Genomic DNA, 20910 nt, shown 5'->3' on the forward strand with positions numbered 1-20910 from the left:
CTGAAGCAGGGGGAGGTGGCCTGTGCACTATACACAACTAAATTAAAAAAAATGTTGTTCATGTAACTAAGATAATTCCATTGAGACGTGGTTGACATACAAAATATAACGTCTATTATATTTAAATATCTTTCATTCTACTGCAGAAAACCTTGACATTTGCGTGGAATCCAGAACATTGTGCATACCTCTCTCTCATTTCCTGCAGCTCAGAACAGGTGGTGCGATAGGCTTTTTCCAGATCCGTCTTCTCCTGAGACAATTTTAAGCGCTGTAAATGACTGCTTTCAGCTTCCACTGTCAGCTGCTGGACACGGGCTTCAAGTTCTTTGACCATCTGGTTCTATAAGAACAGACCATAGTTAAGAAGCCATCTCAATAAATTAATGTATACCTGTAGTAAAGACCCACTACACAGTGAAGATGGAAGGAAAGATTTATTAGTCATAAATCCACAAGTGCACCCAGCTGGGCGGCATAACAATCCTCAACATTCCAAGGCTGCCTTCAGGCTGACAGCTCGGGGGAAACCAAGTAGAGGGAAAGGAGAGGGAGGGAAAGGAGAGGGGGGAAAATATGGAGGGAGGGAAAGTCCATTCTGAAGTTACAACACATCTTTTTCCCTAAGGGAACAGAGAGGAAGGGAAAGGAACAAGGGAGAGGGGAAGCAAACATGAAATTAAGAACAGATGTCCAAATAACTAAACTCTAATGAAAGTACATTGCCTGGGAGAGAGAGAACCTGGGATGATATTACATCCCTAAAGAGTTACCTCATACAATACTGTCGGTGCCAGGAAGGTATGGTCTTTTTCCTATGACTTTCCCTGCGGTGTCCCAGAATACATGCTCTGTCTCCTGATTCTGCCCTATCTTCCCGTGACAAATTAACCTCGGTGGTAACTGGAACCACCCTATCCTGACTCCACACCCTTCCATCCTGCATCACTACTACATTGCTCTTTACCTCCCTTATCCTACCTGGGGGGTAGAACTTGTCCTCACTTTTCCCCATTCTGTCTGGCTTCCTGATGTATACCAACTGTCCACTACAAAGGTTCTTTTCTCTTACTCCCCATTTCTTGTCGTACCACTCTTTATACTTGTCTTGCTTGTCCTCAATTCTCAACATCACTTCTCCGGAATCTATTTCTAGGCGACTTCCTCTCCCCATCCACTGAGGGGACAATTTTGATCCTGCTTTTCGTCCTATCATTAGTTCGAAAGGTGAATGTCCCGTTGTTGAGTTGGGGGTGGTATGGTATGCCCACAATGTTTCCAAAATAGCTTCTTCCATGTTTTTTCCTGATTTTCCTGCCAACTTGATACACTCCTTAAGTAATCGATTCGCCCTTTCCACTTTGCCGTTAGCCTTTGGGCAATACAACGGCGTGCAGATGTGGGAAATAGAACAGTCCTTTAAGAATTCAGTCATTTCCTCAGAAATCAGCTGGACCCGATTGTCTGTTATGATCGTCGCGGGGATACCTTCCCTCGAGAACACCTCTTTCAAGAAACTTATCAAAGACTTGGTGTTGATGTTTACCACAACTTTGTGAGTGATCCAGTTGGTAAAGTAGTCTATCAGCACTAATAGATACATATCTTGTGAACCCCTTCCATGAATGGGTCCTGTGATATCAAATCCCAGTTTTTTCCACGGAGCTTCAGGAACCTTAACTGGAATTAACGGAGAGTGCTTGGTGATTTTAGACTTATCACTGATGCTGCAAGCATAACAGTCACAAACTTTCTCCTCCATTTCTCGGTCCATCTCCGGGAACCAATAGTCTGCTCTTAATCTATTCTTGCACAGGCTTCTACCCAGATGACCTTCATGGGCTAAGTTGATGACTTGCTGCCTCACACCTTGCGGTGGCACTAGTTTTCCCGACTTCATGACGAAGTTAGCATCAATAGAGAGATCCTCTCTTACATTCCAAAACGGTTGGATTTCTCTTTCCAACTCCTTGCACTTCTTTGGCCACCCCTTGACAATGTACTCCTTTACCTTCTTCAAAATCTCATCTTTTTCCATGTGCTCTTCCCACTCTTCTTTCATCACTGCAGTTACCCCTATCTCCAAGATGGTATCCTGCACTTTTTCCTCAACTGTTTCCTCACTTGTTTCATCGGTTACTGGAGCTCTAGAGAGGGAGTCCGCCACTCTGTTTAGTTGTCCAGGAATGTACACTGCTCTGAAATTATACCCCTGTAGGCCCAAGACCCACTTGGCTATGCGTGGGGTCATTTCCTCCATATCTTTCTTACTGAATAGTGGAACCAATGGCTTGTGGTCCGTGTGCACCTCAAATGGTACTCCCCACACATAAAACTTGAAGTGTTTGATGGCCCAGTATACTGCCAGTGCCTCCTTTTCCACTGTAGAATAGTTCACTTCTGGGGAAGTAAGAGTTCTTGACGCGAAAGCAATCACCTTAAGTTGTTTTTCCACTCTCTGTGATAGTGTTGCTCCTATTCCCTTGTTGCTCGCATCGGTGGTTAATACTATTTCTTTTTCTTGATCAAATTTGCCAATAAAGGGAGCCTGAATAATGGCATTTTTTATGTCTCTGAACGACTCTTCCTGCCTTTCACACCATTCAAACTTGCTGTCTTTCTTCACCAACTCTCTCATGGCATGTGTTCTGATGGCAAAGTCTTTGATGAATTTAGCCATGTATTCTGCTAGGCCAAGGAATGACAGCAATTCCTCCTTGTTGGACGGCGTAGGTGCATCTCTGACTGCATTTACCAAATCACATTTCGGTTTAATACCTTCTTCAGAGATGGTATGGCCCAAGTAATCCACGGAGCTCACACCTAGTTTGCATTTGCTCAGCCTGGTGGTGAATCCAACCTCCCTCAGCTTCCTTAAAACCTCTCTCAAGTTTTCGCTGTGTTCCTCCTCACTAGAGCCATAGGTAAGGATGTCATCTTGGAAACACATGGTTTTTCTGCATTCTCTTAGGATATGCTGCATCACCCGTTGGAAAGCCGCAGCAGCCGACGCCAAACCAAAAGGCATCCTTAAAAATTTGAAATTTCCGAATGGAGTCGTGAACGCTGTAAGAGACTGTGAATCTGGATGCAGCTCTATCTGATAATAGGCCGAAGACAAATCCAGCACACTAAAATACCTCGCCCCCTGAATGGTGGTCAACATCTCTCCTATCCTCGGGAGGGGGTACCGGTCTACCAGGATGTTCGCATTCAAGTCCCTCAGGTCTACACACAACCTAATGTTCTTTCCTCCATCCTTGGTCGTGATCACGACTGGAGCCAACCATGAAGATGTCTCTATTTCTTTGATCACCCCTTGGCTAATTAGTTTGTCCAACTCAATTCTCAATGGTTCTTTCATGCGTAGAGGTATGGAACGTGTTTTGTGTATCACTGGTCTAGCCCCCTCCTTGAGCTTAATCCTGTGCATATAGTTCTTTAGCACACCCAGCTTTTCGCTAAACACCTCCTTGAACTCCTGGATGACATCTACTGCTACCCTGGAGGGTCCTACCAAGAGCACCTGTTCCTTGTTGTTGGGATCCAGTTTGATGCCTAATTCCTTCTGATGTTTCCAACCCAACAGATTAGAACCTCTCTTGGCCACGTACACTGTCCCTACCGTGTGCCTATCTTTGAAACTTATTCTCATTTTTGTCATCCCTTCTAGCGGTATGCGCTCTTTGTAGTATCCCACTGGGCTTATGTCAGCTCTCTCTAAAACAACTCCCCGTCCCGCAAACTTTTCCTCAAACTCCCTCTTGTCTATAAGAGTGTAACGGGAACAAGAATCTGCATATGCATCAAATCTTTTACCATCCAAGGTAATCTCACATGTTGGATAATCATTACCTTCACCTTCCTCCTCATCCCCCACCTGGAAAATATACGTCTTTTCTTTTACATCCTCAAATTCTACATTTTCCACCATATGTATTTTTTGATTAATATTTTTGCACACTTTAGAAAAATGCCCTCTTTTGTTACATTTTCTACATAGAGTATCCCTGGCAGGACATTTCCAGTTGTTTGCCAGGTGACTTGGCTACCACATTTGAAACAAAACAAACCCTGTGGGTTATTGCGCTGACTGATCTTGGCTTTCTCTCCTACTTTGCAAATGGTCTCTCCCTCTTGAGCCCCTTTATTCTCAACCCTTTCTCTTAAAGCTCCTTCATGTAATTTCATCTCTTTCATACACATGGCCGTATGCTCTAACCCTTTAGCTATACTCAAAGCCTCTTCCAGGTCAGGATTTCTCGTAAGGAGCTCCTCCTGAATCCTTGAGTCATTTGTGCACCTCACAATTTGATCTCTTATCATAGAGTCAGTCAAAGCCCCAAATTCACACGTAGCAGCTAAACCTTTAAGAACTGCTAAATAATTTGTAACTTTCTCATCTTTCTTCTGTCCCCTTTTATAGAACTTGTGCCTCTCCAGTACAACATTGAGCTTCATTTTAAAGTGTTCTTCCAATTTTATCAAGGTGTAATCATATACATTCACCCCTTCAACCTCCTCTTGTTCATCGTCTACCATTCTTCCCGTTATATCTTCAAACACTTTTCTTCCATGTATGCCCAAATTGTGTAACAATATGTGCTGTTTCCTAACATTGTTATAATTTGCTCCCCCTATCGCTATGAGATATGACTTGAAAATACCAACCCATCTCTTCCAAGGTATCTCCGGCTCCCCCAGCTCATTTAGGAAAGGTGGGGGCTGGCTCATACCTGCACCTGCCATGGCCATACAGTAGAGGACTTAAAACACTTGCTTATACAGATTTAACACCTTTAAATGAAGAAAGTTTACCTTAATAAATGGGTTAACAGGTACACACTAATATGAGCATAAACATAAAGGAAAAGAAATAATTTCCAAATTTCAACTCCTTTAAAATCTTACCAAACCACAGCAAAGCACATTAGTTCCTTTGAAAGCTAGCTACATAAAACCCCCGAGTCCCCTTTTTATTTCCTCGTTTAACACTGTTAATTGATGTGGGAGGGAACTTCCTGTGAAGAGCGCCGTCGCATTCCCCAGCCCCGCCGTGAAGTACAGGTTTCCGACGTATCTCAAAACTCAAAGCGCCGCTTTGCTCAGTTCAATACTAAGAGCGCTGCTTGCCACCGCCAAACCGCTGAGAGGAAATAGAACCGAGGCGAAGGTTTCCGCTCCTTAAAGAACTGAAAACGGAGACTGCCAGACGGAAGATCTTCACGCTTCTCGCCGCTCCTCACACCCCCGGCGTCTCCTAACGAAAGGCGGGGTCCAACTCACAAGAAGCGGTTCTCGCCCCGTGATATTAATTCCCCCTTCGGCAGGAGCCCGCTGCAGTCACAGACACCCCGCTGGCCAAATACATCCAAAGCTGATGAAGACAGCAAGCGCTTGACTAGGCGCCCCTCCGCATACCGCCTCTCACCTCAAAATTTTCTGATAACTCGCCGACGAGCCTTCTACTCAGCGGGTTCTTTTATTCTCAGCAACCTCTACCGCCAACACCAGCTCGGACAACAGCACCTTACTTCAAATTGAGTGGATGACCAGTGACCAGTGAAGCAAAAACAGCGTGCTATTGTAAGATGAAAGGCAGCAGAGGGAATAACGGCGGAGATGCCAGGCAGGGATCACGAACCCGGTAAGTTGAACTTCTTCTCAAAATTCCGTCTACAGCAATAATTACTCCAGGGGGGGTGCACCACGCTGACCCTGGCTCAGCTCCTTGACCCTCGTCGCCAAAAAGTGTAGTAAAGACCCACTGTCCAGTGAAGATGGAAGGAAAGATTTATTAGTCATAAATCCACAAGTGCACCCAGCTGGGCGGCATAACAATCCTCAACATTCCAAGGCTGCCTTCAGGCTGACAGCTCGGGGGAAACCAAGTAGAGGGAAAGGAGAGGGGGGAAAATATGGAGGGAGGGAAAGTCCATTCTGAAGTTACAACAATACCTCTACCATCAACAAGGAGCCTCAAGCCACTATAGATCTTTGATGGCATTAGGAAGGAAAGCAAAGCTATGATTATCCAAACCCGTAAATTTAACTGCGTGTCACAGCTTTAAAATGGTGTAACATTCATAAAATGCTCTCATATTAAAACACATGTATTTACAACCTCGACCCCCTCAGTCCATAAAAACTGGACACCAGTAGTAAGTGACTTTTTGATGTTTGTGCAATTCTTTAAAAAACGGTCTCCACACGTATGGAACAGGGTTTTCCAGAAAACAGTAATGACAGTGAGTAGGCATCTCACTCGCATTTATTATAGCCAAGGAGCCACTTCTGTGGAATGTTTGTTGTTCACCGTTCTTTGGACATGTGGATAGCAAAGTCACAGTCATGTTGAGACCAGGAACTTCAAGGGCAAAAAATGGCACTGAAATTTAATGAGACCGGAATATGAACTCTCGGACAGTTTAATAAATGTACTCTCACTTAAACCATAGACACTGGCAGCTCCTGAGACAGGGAGCTACTGATGGAGAGACTGCCGAGACATGGGGCATAGGAACACTGGATAATAGAGGCTGGAAACGTAGAGCAAAGGGTAGCACATGCAGAAAAGTCAGGAAAAAACACACCAGTGAGGGGAATGCCAGGACAAGGGGCATGAAGGCAGGTGCAAGGATACACACTCACGGTAACAGGGACGTCATTACACCGTCCTATACAAAGATACTGGGTACAGGAGACACAGCAACATGGAGACAAGTGCACAGGAGAAAGAAAGAGGGAATATGGGGACAGTAAACCATGGGCACAGAGACATACAGGCATTAGGACAGCAAAGCACGGGCACAGGGACAAGCAAGCACAGGTAGCATGGGAACAGGAAAGGACAGGGAAAGAGAGAGAGATAGGGACAGGAAAGTAAGACAGAGAACGGGAAACACGGATATGCTTTGAAAAAAAACACGAAGATGAGGTAGATAATAAGAGGATCCAGCAGGTCTTTGGGACTATTAGACCCTTGAAAGAGCACAGTTGTTAGGGAACCAATTGGCATGGGGGTTTGAAAATTACAACAGATGGAGTAGTAATATACAGGACTCTCTTGCTGGATTTCTGAATACTCGCTGGGTTTTTGACTATGTGTTTTCACCTCTGTGTACTATGCGTAATTTCGCCATCTGGCATTAGCGTTGCTGACTAGACTTCCATGCAGGCGACATATAGGTAATAATTTTAGTGTTATTGGCCTGCTTGACGTCTCTGGACCAAACTGCTTGGCCAAAGCCACCAGGTAATTGGTAGCTAATTGTGAAAAAGTAGACAATAACAAACACTATATTTGGTAAGCACAACAAACCATGTCATCTTCAGGTGAGTCAATCAATTGCGTTACTACAATCTTATTTTTGGTGTAAATGCTTGAACGTTTGTACAACTATAGCTATCCGATTTAAAAAATGTTACACTTTATTTTACATCTCTTCATATGGACAAAGCATTGACTACTCAACAAAGAGGCCCTCACATGGTGAGGAAAAACAAGAAACGTAACATACGTGGACAGTGCTCCTCAAACCGGCTTTACAAGTGAAGAGGAAGCAGATCATAAAAATCCTGGACACTGCACACGGGGGTGTGGGGGGGGGGATGGGGGATCCTCCATAAATGAATTTAAAACAGCCATAATTAAAGACAAAATCATGATATGCAGAGGATAGGGAATAACGTGTACAATAGATTTGAATACACTGCAGTAGTCACGCAAAGGACCTTTGCAGATCACTATAATTCAACAGTGGGTATAGGTTTTCAGCTGCAGACTAGCATGGCTGGACAATCAACAGAACTGTAGTGTAATGCTTATGGTATACATCGCGCGGTTCGTCGCACGATGTATGTTCGCGATGCTGCATGTTTATAATCAAATGGTTTTCACTCGCGCATGAACGCCTGTTCTGCGGTTGGCCATTGTCACCATTGGCTTGCTGCTGATCAAACGCTTCGTGAACGGGTGGAGTTTTATACTTCAATAAATTGGATCTTTTACTCATGAAAAGACTCTTGCTTCATTGCTACATTTGGCGACGATCGGGGAAATTACTCCACCCGTACCCACGCATGAATTTCGTTTAATTTGGATTACTTACTTCGTGTTCAGGATCATCGTAATCAACGTCTGACCGTGGATGTCATTCTGGTTGGACCGTTGTTGGAAGTATATCCTATATCCATGACATGAGGCGTGATTGGTAAGCCACAAACTTCCTATTGGCTTTTTGGATTTAGGAGGCGTGACTGAATTTTTGACCGCATGTAACTGGACGTCTTTCCGACTCCTATGAAATATCCTTGGCTATTGGTTGGTGACAATCAGCGGTAACGATTTATTGGTTGCTGAGACTTTGTGTGGATGTTTTCATTCCTGCACTTCGCTACAGCGATGTGCACGCTTTATTGAATTTGAGACGATTGGTTTAATTGAAAACACAACTACAGCGATACGCACGCTTGTTCTGGAGGTGACTGTTCATGTCAAAGCTCATAGCGTATCTATGCACACTCATCTAGTCATTATAGCGATGCGCTCGCTTATCTTTAATTAATTGAAAATAGCACACCTTACTTCAGCGATGCGCATGCTTACAGTTTTAATTATTGACTACGCGCGTCATATCAGCGACTCGCACGCTTTTTGAGCAGCTATTTCAGCCAGTCACCTATCTCTACAACGATACACACACTCGTCTAGTGATTAAATCTAGGTGTTGCACATTTAATTTGGAAGCGTATTGTTTCTACTATTCACTTCTTTTGTTCACGGTTTTGATTTATGAGTGCATTATAGTTTTAAAACAACAATATTCTGTACTTATCTTGCAATTACTCTAACAGTTGGATAGATTTGTGTGTATAACTATATTTATGGTATATTTGAAATATAATATTATAATATATAATATTATTAATTATATATATAATAATATAATTTATAACTGCAATCGTTTTCTTAAGCAGGATTTATGGCAAGCAATCAGTGGCATCAAATTACTCAACCACCCCCATTTTTGAGTAAACCAGGGACTCCAGATATTATTTGGACTGAATAGTTTGGTTTATTCGAAAACCATCTGGTTGCAATTGATGCTTCAGAATATTCTCCTCAACGCAAGTTTGCGATTCTTTTTGGATGTCTTGGTCAGGCTGCTCAGAGAATATTTAAAAGCATTACTCCTATCGCTCCTCCTGTTTCTCAAGATGAAAGTGGGGATAATCCTTGGAATATTTATGTTGAAGCCATTGCTAGACTAAAGAAACAGTTTTGTGATGAACCTAATATTATGCTGGAACGTCATAATTTTTATGCGAGGAAACAAAAGGAGGAGGAGAAAGTGGAAGAGTATATTTCTGCTCTTAGAGTTCTAGCCATTACATGTGACTTTGAACCATCGCCAGATAAATTCATCCGAGATCAGTTTGTGTTCAATTGCGCTTCGAGAAAAATTAAACAAAGGATTCTGGGGTGTAAGAATCCATCATTAAGTGAGGTAATTGATCTCGCATTAAGTATTGAGCGGTCTACCTTGACTAGTAAGGTGGTGATGGAACCCTCTAAACAAGGTGTAAGTGTGGTTGACTTTTCTGATTCTGAACGGGAAGGAACTGTTTGTGCAATCAACACTAAGGGTAAAACACAGTTTGGTTCTAAGCCTTTTCAGAAGAAACACATTGTATTCTGTTACAGATGTGGTTCTAAAGACCACATAGGCAACGCTCCAAACTGTCCAGCACTTAAAAAACGTTGTACTATTTGCAAAGGGATTGGGCATTTTCAAGGAGTGTGCAGGTTTGCCAAGAAACCTCCAAATGTGAATCTTGTTGAATATGATGTTGATGCTTGCTCAAATTCTTTCAAAAATATTGTTGTAACTTTGGATTGTAATGGGGATGTAGACTCTATTAAGGGTCCTTTATGTTCTGCAATTATAGATAACGTTCCGTTGCAGGTTATGGCAGATTCTGGTTCCCCATTCACAATCTTAAGAGACTCAACATGCTATGAAAAATGGAATAGAAGAATTGATCTGATAAAATCCGATGTTAACCCCAAGGCATTTGGTGAAAAAGATATCAACATGATTGGTTATTTTTCAGGTTTAGTTCAATGCCTTGGGAGGGAAACAGTAACTAAGATTTATGTTGCTGAAAAAGGAAAGAATATCGTGCGATGGAAAGATCTTGCTCGGATGGGTTTATATCTGGTTCCTGGGGATGATGACCCTATTAAGGTGGGTGACTTGCCTAAATTCATCAAGAATGATTTACCTGTTTCCATAGTGGATTGTGCTGATACTAATGTTTCAGCTATTTAAGACATCCTCGCTGAGTTCAAACCTGTTTTTAATGACGTGGTTGGAAGTGTAAAGGGGTTTGAACACAAAATCAGATTGATTCCCAGGGCTCAACCTGTTGCACATAAGGTACGGGCGGTTCCCTTTGGTGTTAGGTCTGAATTGAAGAAAACACTGAAGGATTTATGTGATCAGGGCATCATAGCTGCTATAAATTCGTCACAATGGGTGGCTCCGATTGTGGTTGCCTGCAAAAAGACAGGAGAAATTAGGTTTTGTGCAGACTTACGCTCCCTGAATAAGAATATTATCGTGGACTGTCACCCACTCCCTAGGATCCATGAGCTTCTGGCGAACATAGGGGAGGCTAGATGGTTTTCGCTGATTGACCGGAGGACAGCGTATCATCAAGTTTCGTTGTCAAAAGAGTCCCAAGAACTTACATCTTTTATCACCCCTTTTGGTGCCTTTAAATTTTTACGACTTCCCTTTGGGTTAGCTTCGGCCGAAAGCGTTTTTCAGAAACTTATGGATTTTTTATTTCAGGAGATGTCAGGGGTGCAAGCATATCTTGATGATATTTTAGTTTTTGCAAAGTCATTAGATGAGCATAATAGAATTTTAAGACGTGTGCTTTCGATTTTATTGTCCAGAAATATGACGGTTCGCAGCGACAAATGTAAATTTGCTGTTAACAAGATTGACTATTTGGGACATACAGTTTCAGACCAGGGTATCACTCCCAAGTTCTCGGGTATTAGGGCCATCGAGGATGCGAAACACCCAACAGATAAAGACGCTTTACGTTCTTTCCTTGGCTTAGCTGAGTACTACGCTAGGTTTGTTCCATCTTATTCCCAGTTGGTTGAACCCTTAAGGTCCCTTTTGCGGAAGGGTTCCAGTTTTGAATGGTCTGACGAGTTAGACAGAATTTTTTGTGAGGTGAAAAAAATGATTGTTTCAGCTAAAGCCATACATGCTTTTAGGGAGGATGCGGTTTCTATTATTATGCTACCATATCTGGCCTGGGTGCTGTTCTCACTCAGAGAGTTAATGGTCAGGAGCAAACCGTCGCGTTTGCTTCTAGAGCTCTCAAGGAATTTTAACAAAGGTACAGCACAATAGAGAGAGAGGCTCTAGCATGTGCTTGGATGGTTCACAAATTTAAGATGTATATTTGGGGAAGAAAATTTGAATTGGTCACTGACCACAAGCCTTTAGTTTATATTTTTAATAAATCTAGTTCGGCTTCTATGTCAGCGAGACTTATGAGATTGGTGTTGAAGTTGCAGGAGTTTAATTTTACGGTTAAGCATATTCTGGGAGGCAAGAATTTTCGTGCGGATTGTTTATCCAGGATGGCTATGACTAAGGATGATGAGGAAGACTTTTTGGTGGAGGACGTGGAGTGTGTTACTGTGGTGGATGCTGTGAATAAGATGGGTGATATTATTTCTGAGAGTGACTGGAAGGCTGCAACCTCAGTGGATAATGTGCTATTAAAAGTCATGGATTATTCTACTCACTGCTGGCCAGAACCTAAGGGGTTGAGTGGAGATTTGCGTAGATTTGCACAGATTGCGGAGGACCTTTCTGTGGAGAATGGTATAGTTCGTAGAGGGGAAAAATGTGTTCCACCTTTCAAACTTCGTGAGTCAATCATCAATAAGGCACACCAAGGTCATTTAGAGGTGACGAAAACTGCTATGCGTATTAAACAACATTATTGGTGGCCTTCAATTGATATTCAGGTCAGAAATGTAATTGATTCTTGTCCTGAATGTTTGATGTCTGACAAACATTGGCGCACAATGAAGGTTCCTTTGCACCCGACTGATTTTCCAAATTCGGCTTGGGAAAAAGTTGGTGTTGATTTTTCAGGTCCGTATTCTGTTCTGGGGCAGGAGAATAAGTATGTGATTCTGTTGGTTGATTATTTTTCGAAGTGGATGTATTTTGAATTTGTGAAATCTCCGGATTCGGATTCAACTATCTCTTTTCTCAAAAGGATTTTTGATTTGGAGGGGACTCCTAAATTAATTGTCACCGACAATGGGACACATTTTGTCTCGGAGAAGATGTGTAGGTTTTTGAAGGAATTGGATATCAAACAGTTGAAAGTGGCTTTATATTCTCCGGCATCCAATGGTCTAGTTGAAAGGGGGAATAAGGTAATTAAAGAAGGCATTCAGACTGCAGTGTCATGTAATTATGAGGTGGAAAATGTTGTCAAACAGAAAGTTTGGCATTATAACACGTCTCCTCATTGTGTTACTGGGGTATCTCCATTTTCTCTTTTGAGAGGGAGAGAAAATCGTTCACTTCTGTTTCCTTCCTGGTTAAGTCAGAATACTATCAGGAAGGCAGATTTAGATTCGGTTAGAAAGTCTGTTCAGGATAAGCAAACTCGTATGAAGTCGCATTTTGAAGGAGGAATGGATGGTAAAGTTGTGGATATTCTTGCGGGTGGTTGGGTTTTAATTAAGAATCCAGGAAGAGTTGTCAAAGGTCGTTCAAAATTTTTTGCACCTGTTCAGGTTTTGAAAGTTAGTAAGGGTGCCGCATTTGTGGGGAAAAAGGGTTGGTGGAGTAAGCGCCAATTAGTGAGAGTGACGGATCAACAGGCTGAGATTATTAGGGGTCGACATAGAAAAGACCATTCAGATGAGTTAGACTGGAGTTTTTGGTTAAGTGAGCCAAATGTTATAAAAGAACCTTCTTGTTCTGAAACCTTGCCTGTTCAATCAAGTAGCCAACAATGTACTAGGAATGTTGTTAATCGACAAAATGTTGCTAATGATCAAATTCTTTCTTCTTTTGGCAGACCTATTAGAGCACCTGAGAGATATAATGAATTTGTTAGATTTTAAAGGTTTCTTCTATTATTATTTATTTATTTATTCATTTTTTTCATTTTGTTTGTTGTTGTAAGGGGAAAGGTGATGTAGTGTAATGCTTATGGTATACATCGCGCGGTTCGTCGCGCGATGTATGTTCGCGCTGCTGCGCGTGTATAAACATGTTTATAATCAAATGGTTTTCACTCGCGCATGAACGACTGTTCTCTGCGGTTGGCCATTGTCACCGTTGGCTTGCTGCTGATCAGACGCTACGTGAACGGGTGGAGTTTTATACTTCAATACATTGGATCTTTTACTCATGAAAAAACTCTTGCTTCATTGCTACAAGAACCCCAAAATGGAAACGTTTTTGAGTTGCCAGACTTTCATTCTGTAAGTGACTAGAAGAGTTCTGTTGCAGCCCATCACCCGAACTTCTCTTTAAGAATCAAAACTATCCCCACTCTTTTACTGAATGCATTCTGAACCTTTGTGAAACCAAAAGGAGGCTGCAGCAAGAGAGACAGTAGTAGAGAGGGAGACAGAGAGACAAAGAGGAAGAGAGAGAGAGGGACTAGTCCATAGTAGTGAAGGTGAAGTCCCACATACAGATTTGCTGTAGGAGAGGCCCAGGCCTCTGGAACTCTGAAAATTGAAACCAGAACTCATGTACAACCAGAGAATTTAAAACCACGAGAACAACATTCCCCAAAAATATGTGAACTCAAAGAGCAATCTGGCAACCAGGCAGACTGCAAATTTGCCAAGAGGGGAAGCACTATAACGGAACTCTCTACAGATATGTCTCCCACTTGGATTGCACACCTGGGTCTGTCCTGGATGTCTTTGTTTAATTACTATGAATGCTAGTGGTGTCAGAGGGAATCCTTATGTCGCTCTCTAAAGGAATGTTCTGTAGAGTTGTAGATGTCTACAAAAACCATCTTCTTTGCTTTACCATGATGGAACATGTGATCAAACTACACACCCAAATCCCGCAGGAAGTAATGTTCCCAAACGCCACAGTTTGGCGGTTCTAAAAGTCGCTCACTAATCTGTTAGGGACAGATTTTGTTAACGCAAATGTTAACGCGTTGTAACAGGGCCATGCAATGTTTTTAGGTCTCGCTGAAGCAATGCGTAAGCATTGCGGCGAGATTCTAGTAAGCAGTACGAAAAGTCTGCCAAAACTGCGGATTAGACACAGTTCATGTGATCTATGCGAGTGCACCCCACCGCCAGCCACGTCACACCACCATTTGTCTGTGCCTCGCATCAGACTTCAAAGGCTGCCGCTCCCCCCAACAATCAGAATTCAAAGGCTGCCGCTCCCCCGACCCGCATCAGACTTCAAAGAAATGCGCTCGCGCTCCCGCCCCCCCCGCCACAGCAATGCCAAGAGCTTCTTTCTGGACGAAAGTGAAAGCCTACCGTGCTTGTTTACAGTAGCCTTGCTCCTCAAATGCTGTTGCTGTGTTGCCATCTCTCTAGGGACACGCAGCTTGAAAACACTCGACTTGCTAGCTGCAATGCTACATCCGCTATGCTTTGCCTCTAGACTGTGCTGACTCTACTCTCTGTCTTATGATGTCTGCCCTGCCACCATTTACTTCGGGCCCTCACACCTCCTCACCCTCACGCACCCTCAAACCCTCTCACACCCTCACTCACCCTCACACACCCTCTCACCCTCACATCCTCACTCACCCTCACCCTCACCCCCTCACAACCCTCTCACCCTCACTCACCCTCACCCACCCTCACTCACCCTCACACCCCTCTCACCCTCACACCCCTCTCACCCTCACACCACCACACCCTCACACCCTTACACCCCCTCACCCTCACACCCCCTCACCCACCCCTCACCCTCACACACCCTCTCACCCTCACTCACCCTCTCACCCACCCTCTCCCACCCTCACCCACCTTCACACCCTCACCCACCCTCACCCCTTCACTCACCCTCACCCACCCTCTCACACCCCTCACCCTCACACCACCACACCCTCACACACCGTCACTCACCCTCACCCACCCTCAAACACCCTCACTCACCCTCTCCCCCCTCACTCACCCTCACTCCCTCACACACCTCCTCACCCTCACACCCCCTCACCCTCACTCACCCTCACCCTCACTCACCCTCTCACCCTCACACACCCTCTCACCCTCACACCCCCTCACACCCCCTCACCCTCTCACCCTCACAACCCTCACCCTCACTCCCCCCACCCACCCTCACACTCACTCCCCCTCACCCTCACCTCACACACGCTCGCCCTCACAACCCCTCACACCCCCTCATCCTCACACCCCCTCAGCCTCACACCCCCTCAGCCTCACACCCCCTCAGCCTCACACCCCCTCAGCCTCACACCCCCTCAACCTCACACCCCCTCGCCCTACACACCCTCACGCACCCTCACACCCCCTCACCCTCACACCCTCACCCTCACACACCCTCTCACCCTCTCACCCACACCCTCACACCCCCTCAGCCTCATACCCACTCATCCTCTCACACCCTCACCCTCACACCCCTTACCCTCACTCACCCTCACACACCCTCACCAGCATAGCATAACAAAACATAGCATAGCATAACAACACACAGCATAGCATAGCATAACAAAACAAAGCATAGGATAGCAAAACAAAACATAGCATAACACAACAAAGCATAGGAAAGCAAAACAAAACATAGCATAACAAAACATGGCATAGCAAAACACAACAAAACATAGCATAGCTTAACAAAACACAACAAAACATAGCATAGCAAAACAAAACATATCAAACACAACAAAACATAGCATAGCAAAACAAAACATAGCATAGCAAAACAAAACATAGCATAATAAAACACAACAAAATATAGCATAGCATAACAAAACATAGCATAACAAAGCATAGCAGAGCAAAACATAGCATAGCATAACAAAACAAAACATAGGATAGCAAAGCAAAACATAGCATAGCATTCGGCATCACTCCGCACCACCACAGCATCACTCAGGGGCATCACAACATCACTATGCGCTACTACAGCATCACTGAATGCAACAGCATCACTCGTTCGCCATCACATCACTCAGCGCTACCACAGCATCAATCTGTGCCACCATTCAACAACACCTGGTTCAAATAAGTTCTCTCAATGTTTCAAGCTTTATTACAAATGTAACAAAAAGATGTTAATATTTCACTTCTGTTCTTGGATTATCGTCACAATAAAATACACTGAACATAATCTTCACAAAAGTTATTTACAAAACTTTAAGCTATTGCCATTATAAATTACAATAACTTTTATTTAAGTATTAAGTATTGAATTTTTTTTGAAGCTATTGTTATTTGTAATATCAATACATGTAAGTCACATAAATACAACACATATTGCATTACAAATGCTATAGGTGTCACATTTGCGAAAGTTATAACTATTGGCATTGTAAATGACAAAGCTATTAATTTCGCTATTTTCAAAAACAAAGCATAAATAAAAAAATTGTCATTTACAATACCAATAGCTCAAACTTTCTTAATGCGAGACCTATTGCATTGCAAATGCTTGTTATGTATAATATTCTCGATTTAAATATTTAGACAAAGCATACAAGGTATGTAAAGTAGTACAATTAAAGCAAGCATCCTGAACAGGTTCCGTCTGCAAGTGAAAAAAGAGGACAAGCACATAGGTCTGGCTTTGAGGTTCTAAAAGAAAGCATCATCATATATATGCGCAAGCGTGCATTTGCATCTGTTAGTTCGTTAAAGCTAGACCTATTTGATTTCGCAAAGATTTTTTCATGGCAAAACAGATAAGAGCAATGCATAAGAGAAAGATGTACTAAACTCATACAGAGGAAAAAGAAATAAACAAATGACAAGTCAACAGAAAAGAAAGAGGGCGAAGGATATTGGGAAGACCGGCAAATACACGAGTACAGTGCCTACTGCAGTGAAAAAAACAAAACGGTTGTTTGCTGTATACAAAACAAGTATCACAAACAGTTTAACGTGCGATGATTCAGTGCGCCTTTGAAATGCAAACTAGTCCCTCATGTAGTGCACTGCAAATACTCTAGGCAGAGGAATGATAACCAACCAGCTATTAGAATAAAGTGTAAGGGAAATGCACAAATAATGAAGCCAAATCCCACTCTGTAATGTTTAAAGTAAGTAAATCAGATGTGCTGTTCGCCAAATCTAAAATAAATAAAAAATAAAAAGGTGGAGGAAAGACAGTGAGGAGAGTGGACAAGGTTGGGGGATGAGTTTGCTTTACTTAAGAAAAAAGAATAATTATGGAACACGAGAAATGAACAAGTTGTATACCTTGCGTGCGACGTCACTGTGGTAGCTCTGGTGACCGGCTCAACATGAAGAATCGATGTTGCCTCACCTTGTTGAATTACATTTTTCTTCTATGGCCTTTGTACATATATGAACTAAGGGGCACATGCATCATTGTAAATTGCATTCGCAAATGGTGCGAATTGCAAAATTAGGCCGTTTGCGAATGCAATTTCAACTTTTGGGATGCATCATCATTTTTGTACTTTTCGCAATTTAAGAAATCGCCAAATTGCGATTTCTTAAATTGCGAATGCATTTAAGGAATCTCAAATTGAGATTCCTTAAATGCAATGCATCAAACTTAAAAAAATAGCGATTTCGCTAATAAGGGGAGCAAATTACCATGAAGTTGACCTTCATGGTAATTTGCGAAAACTTTGAAAAATGCACTAAAGTGCATTTTACACAGGGACATGTATGTGTGCAAGATGTACTTATAGGCAGATTTCAGGAGTGCAACAGGGTGTCTTTTGGAGAATCGCAAATTGAGAATGTCTTCCCATTCATTCCTACATAGAAATGAATGGGGAGGTATTCCTTAATTGCGATTCTCAATTAGAGAATCGCAATTAAGGAATTTTAAGAAATCGCTATTTTTTTAGCGATTTCTTGATGCATTGCAGTTTGCAATTCCTTAATTGCGATTCGTTATTTTTCGCAATTAAGGAATCACAAAAAGCAATATTGATGCATGTGCCCCTAAATTTACAAACGTTACTAAGGATTCTGTATGGTCCCGTTATTTGCCATCTGTGTCGACTGGCGGACTCGGAGCGGAGGAGGTCCATGCGGTAAGTCGTGAGGGGGTGACACCATGAGTTACCCGCACCGGGTGACACCAGCCACTGTTTAAACCCGCTTACCGCGGCGGACATTCCGCATCGATGCGGGTGTTCTATTGTGCAGGAGGGGCTGCGTCGGCCAACGGTCGTGCGCAGCACCCGTGAGGTAAAGCTCACGTTGGCCAACGGCCGACGCGAGCACGGAACGGGTTAAAAGCGCCTACTGTCACATTCCTGTCCTCCAGAAACACACAGGCAGTAATATAAATATCAAGATAAGTCCGGTGAATAACGAACAAGTTACTTACCTCCGGTAACGCTTTTTCTGGTGGATACAGTATCTGCCTGTGGATTCCTCCCCTTATGAATAGCCCCTGACCCAGCATTCCGCGGAAACGTTTTCCTAGCTCTCCACGCCGACGAGGTCGTCACAATGCCTTGGCTCCGCAAGCGGCTCCGCATGATGTCACTGGAGCTAGAAGAAGACCACGTCGGCGTGATGACGTCAGTTCCACCCATTTTTTCCGTGCCTCTGAGGCAAACGGGCGGACCGACCAAAGAGACAATGTATACATAGTACACAGTATTCACACAAATACACACAGTGTAAAGTGAAATAAGAAAGCAAACATTTCCTATAATCCTACACAAAGGCAAATAGAGGCAATACAAAATGACAATATGAAACAACCATATCAACCAATACCTCTTTTAATGTATAAAAGGGTGGACAACAGGGAGGAGGATGGGTCAATGAGGAATCCACAGGCAGATACTGTATCCACCAGAAAAAGCGTTACCGAAGGTAAGTAACTTGTTCTCTTCTGATGGATACATCTGCCTGTGTATTCCTCACCTTATGAATAGAATCCCACAGCAGGCCCAATCCCGGAGGAGGTTGTCCAGCCTTCTATACCAAAAAGTCCTTCAAAACAGATTGCGCAAAATGGCCGTCCCTCCTCACTGCGAAATCTAAGCAGTAATGCTTCGTGAAAGTGTTGAGGGAGGCCCAAGTTGCAGCCTTACAGATGTCCAACTCAGGAGCACCACTGGGGAAGGCAGAAGTAGAAGATATAGCCCTGGTGGAGTGAGTTCTAATGCCTTTAGGAGGCTCCTTACCAGCCAGAGCATAGCAGATATTGATAGGCACAAGATGATACATGTGGATAAAGTGCGCTTGTGCACCGCCTTGCCCTTCATGCGTCCAACGTAGCCCACAAAGAGCTGATCGTCCTGTTGCAAGTCTTTCGTTCTATCCAGATAGAAACTAATTGCCCTCTTAGGATACAAATGGTGAAGCCTCTCCTCCTTCTTGGAAGAGTGAGGAAGAGTATAGAAAGTAGGGAGGGTAATGAACTGCCCTGGTTGGAAGGGAGTTACCACCTTAGGCAGAAAAGCAGCCCTGGTCCTGAGGACCATCCTTTCAGCATGTATGGTCAGAAATGGAGGCTTTGAACTCAAAGCCTGAAGCTCACTCACCCTCCTAGCCGAGGTGATAACCACAAGGAAGACCGTTTTGAATTACAGCAGTCTCAAAGGACAACTATGCATAGGTTCAAAAGGGGAACCCATTAAAAAAGTTAAAACTAAATTTAAATCCCACTGAGGTATAATGAAGGGAGTGGGCAGACACATGTTAGTAAGCCAAAAAACAAACATTTAGAAAGAGGGTCCAAGGGCTAGATTAACAACCCTATCAGACACATGCCCTAGTACTACGTATTAACAACAAAAGAAATGTCTGTGGGTTCAAAAAGGTGGAGTTCTGGTGTGTGTTATAGAAGGTACAATCAAGCCAGGTTAGACAAGAGTGCAATGAGTGCAACAAAAAGCTTTAAGGTGGATATTTTGTTAAATCTGCCAGTTGATTCACATATATATTTTTAAGGTTAGGAGAATTGAGAGAAACCATTAAATAATTTTCCCTCTACTCAATTTCTACCTAATTTTAATACACTACATGTTTACTCACATTTATGCACTGCAAAACAGTTACCCAAATTCATTACAACAATTTTTGGTCCCACCCATCACATAACTCATTATTATTTATACTGAGTCTATTTGTCACGATAACATCTAGTGACAGATATATACAAAAAACGTTCTCCTGGGTAAGGAGAGCCCAGATGACTACTAGGGCGGAACCGATTGGGAACTGATGGGCACTTTTTCCCAATTTAGGAATTGTGTGCTTTTTGTTGCACTCATTGCACTCTTGTCTAACCTGGCTTGATTGTACCTTCTATAACACATACCAGAACTCCACCTTTTTGAACCCACAGACATTTCTTTTGTTGTTAATACATGTTAGTAAGCCCCTTAATGAACCTTAATACAATCGGAGATTTAAAAAGAGACGGCTGATCAGGCAAACAAAGAAATGCAGATAAAGCCGACAAATATCCTTTAACAGTAGCCACAGCACAAACCTGCAGGGCCAAATGCAACGAAAAACATCAGAAATATTAGCTTTTAAGGGATCAATAGACTTCTCTCCACACCATTTAACAAATTTAGACCACCTGTAGGGGTAGATAGTCTTGGTGGAGTGTCGCCTGGCAGATAATATAGCATCCACCATGGAGAGAGAAAGAATTCATGTTGCCCCGT

The 20910-nt window shown here is 43.1% G+C and overlaps 1 protein-coding gene across 3 annotated transcripts in view; it reads right to left on the minus strand.

Moving 5' to 3' along the window:
* The window catches only part of CEP112 (centrosomal protein 112), a 2313552-nt gene that overhangs the window by 1551820 nt on the left and 740822 nt on the right, over positions 1–20910 (minus strand). For all 3 annotated transcript variants that reach the window (XM_078654309.1, XM_078654310.1, XM_078654308.1), the window contains one exon: positions 189–343. In XM_078654309.1, coding sequence (XP_078510435.1) covers positions 189–343 — 155 coding nt within the window. The remainder of the gene's footprint in view (positions 1–188; positions 344–20910) is intronic.

This window comes from Lissotriton helveticus, chromosome 7 (genome assembly GCF_964261635.1).
Source record: "Lissotriton helveticus chromosome 7, aLisHel1.1, whole genome shotgun sequence".
Taxonomy (NCBI): domain Eukaryota; kingdom Metazoa; phylum Chordata; class Amphibia; order Caudata; family Salamandridae; genus Lissotriton; species Lissotriton helveticus.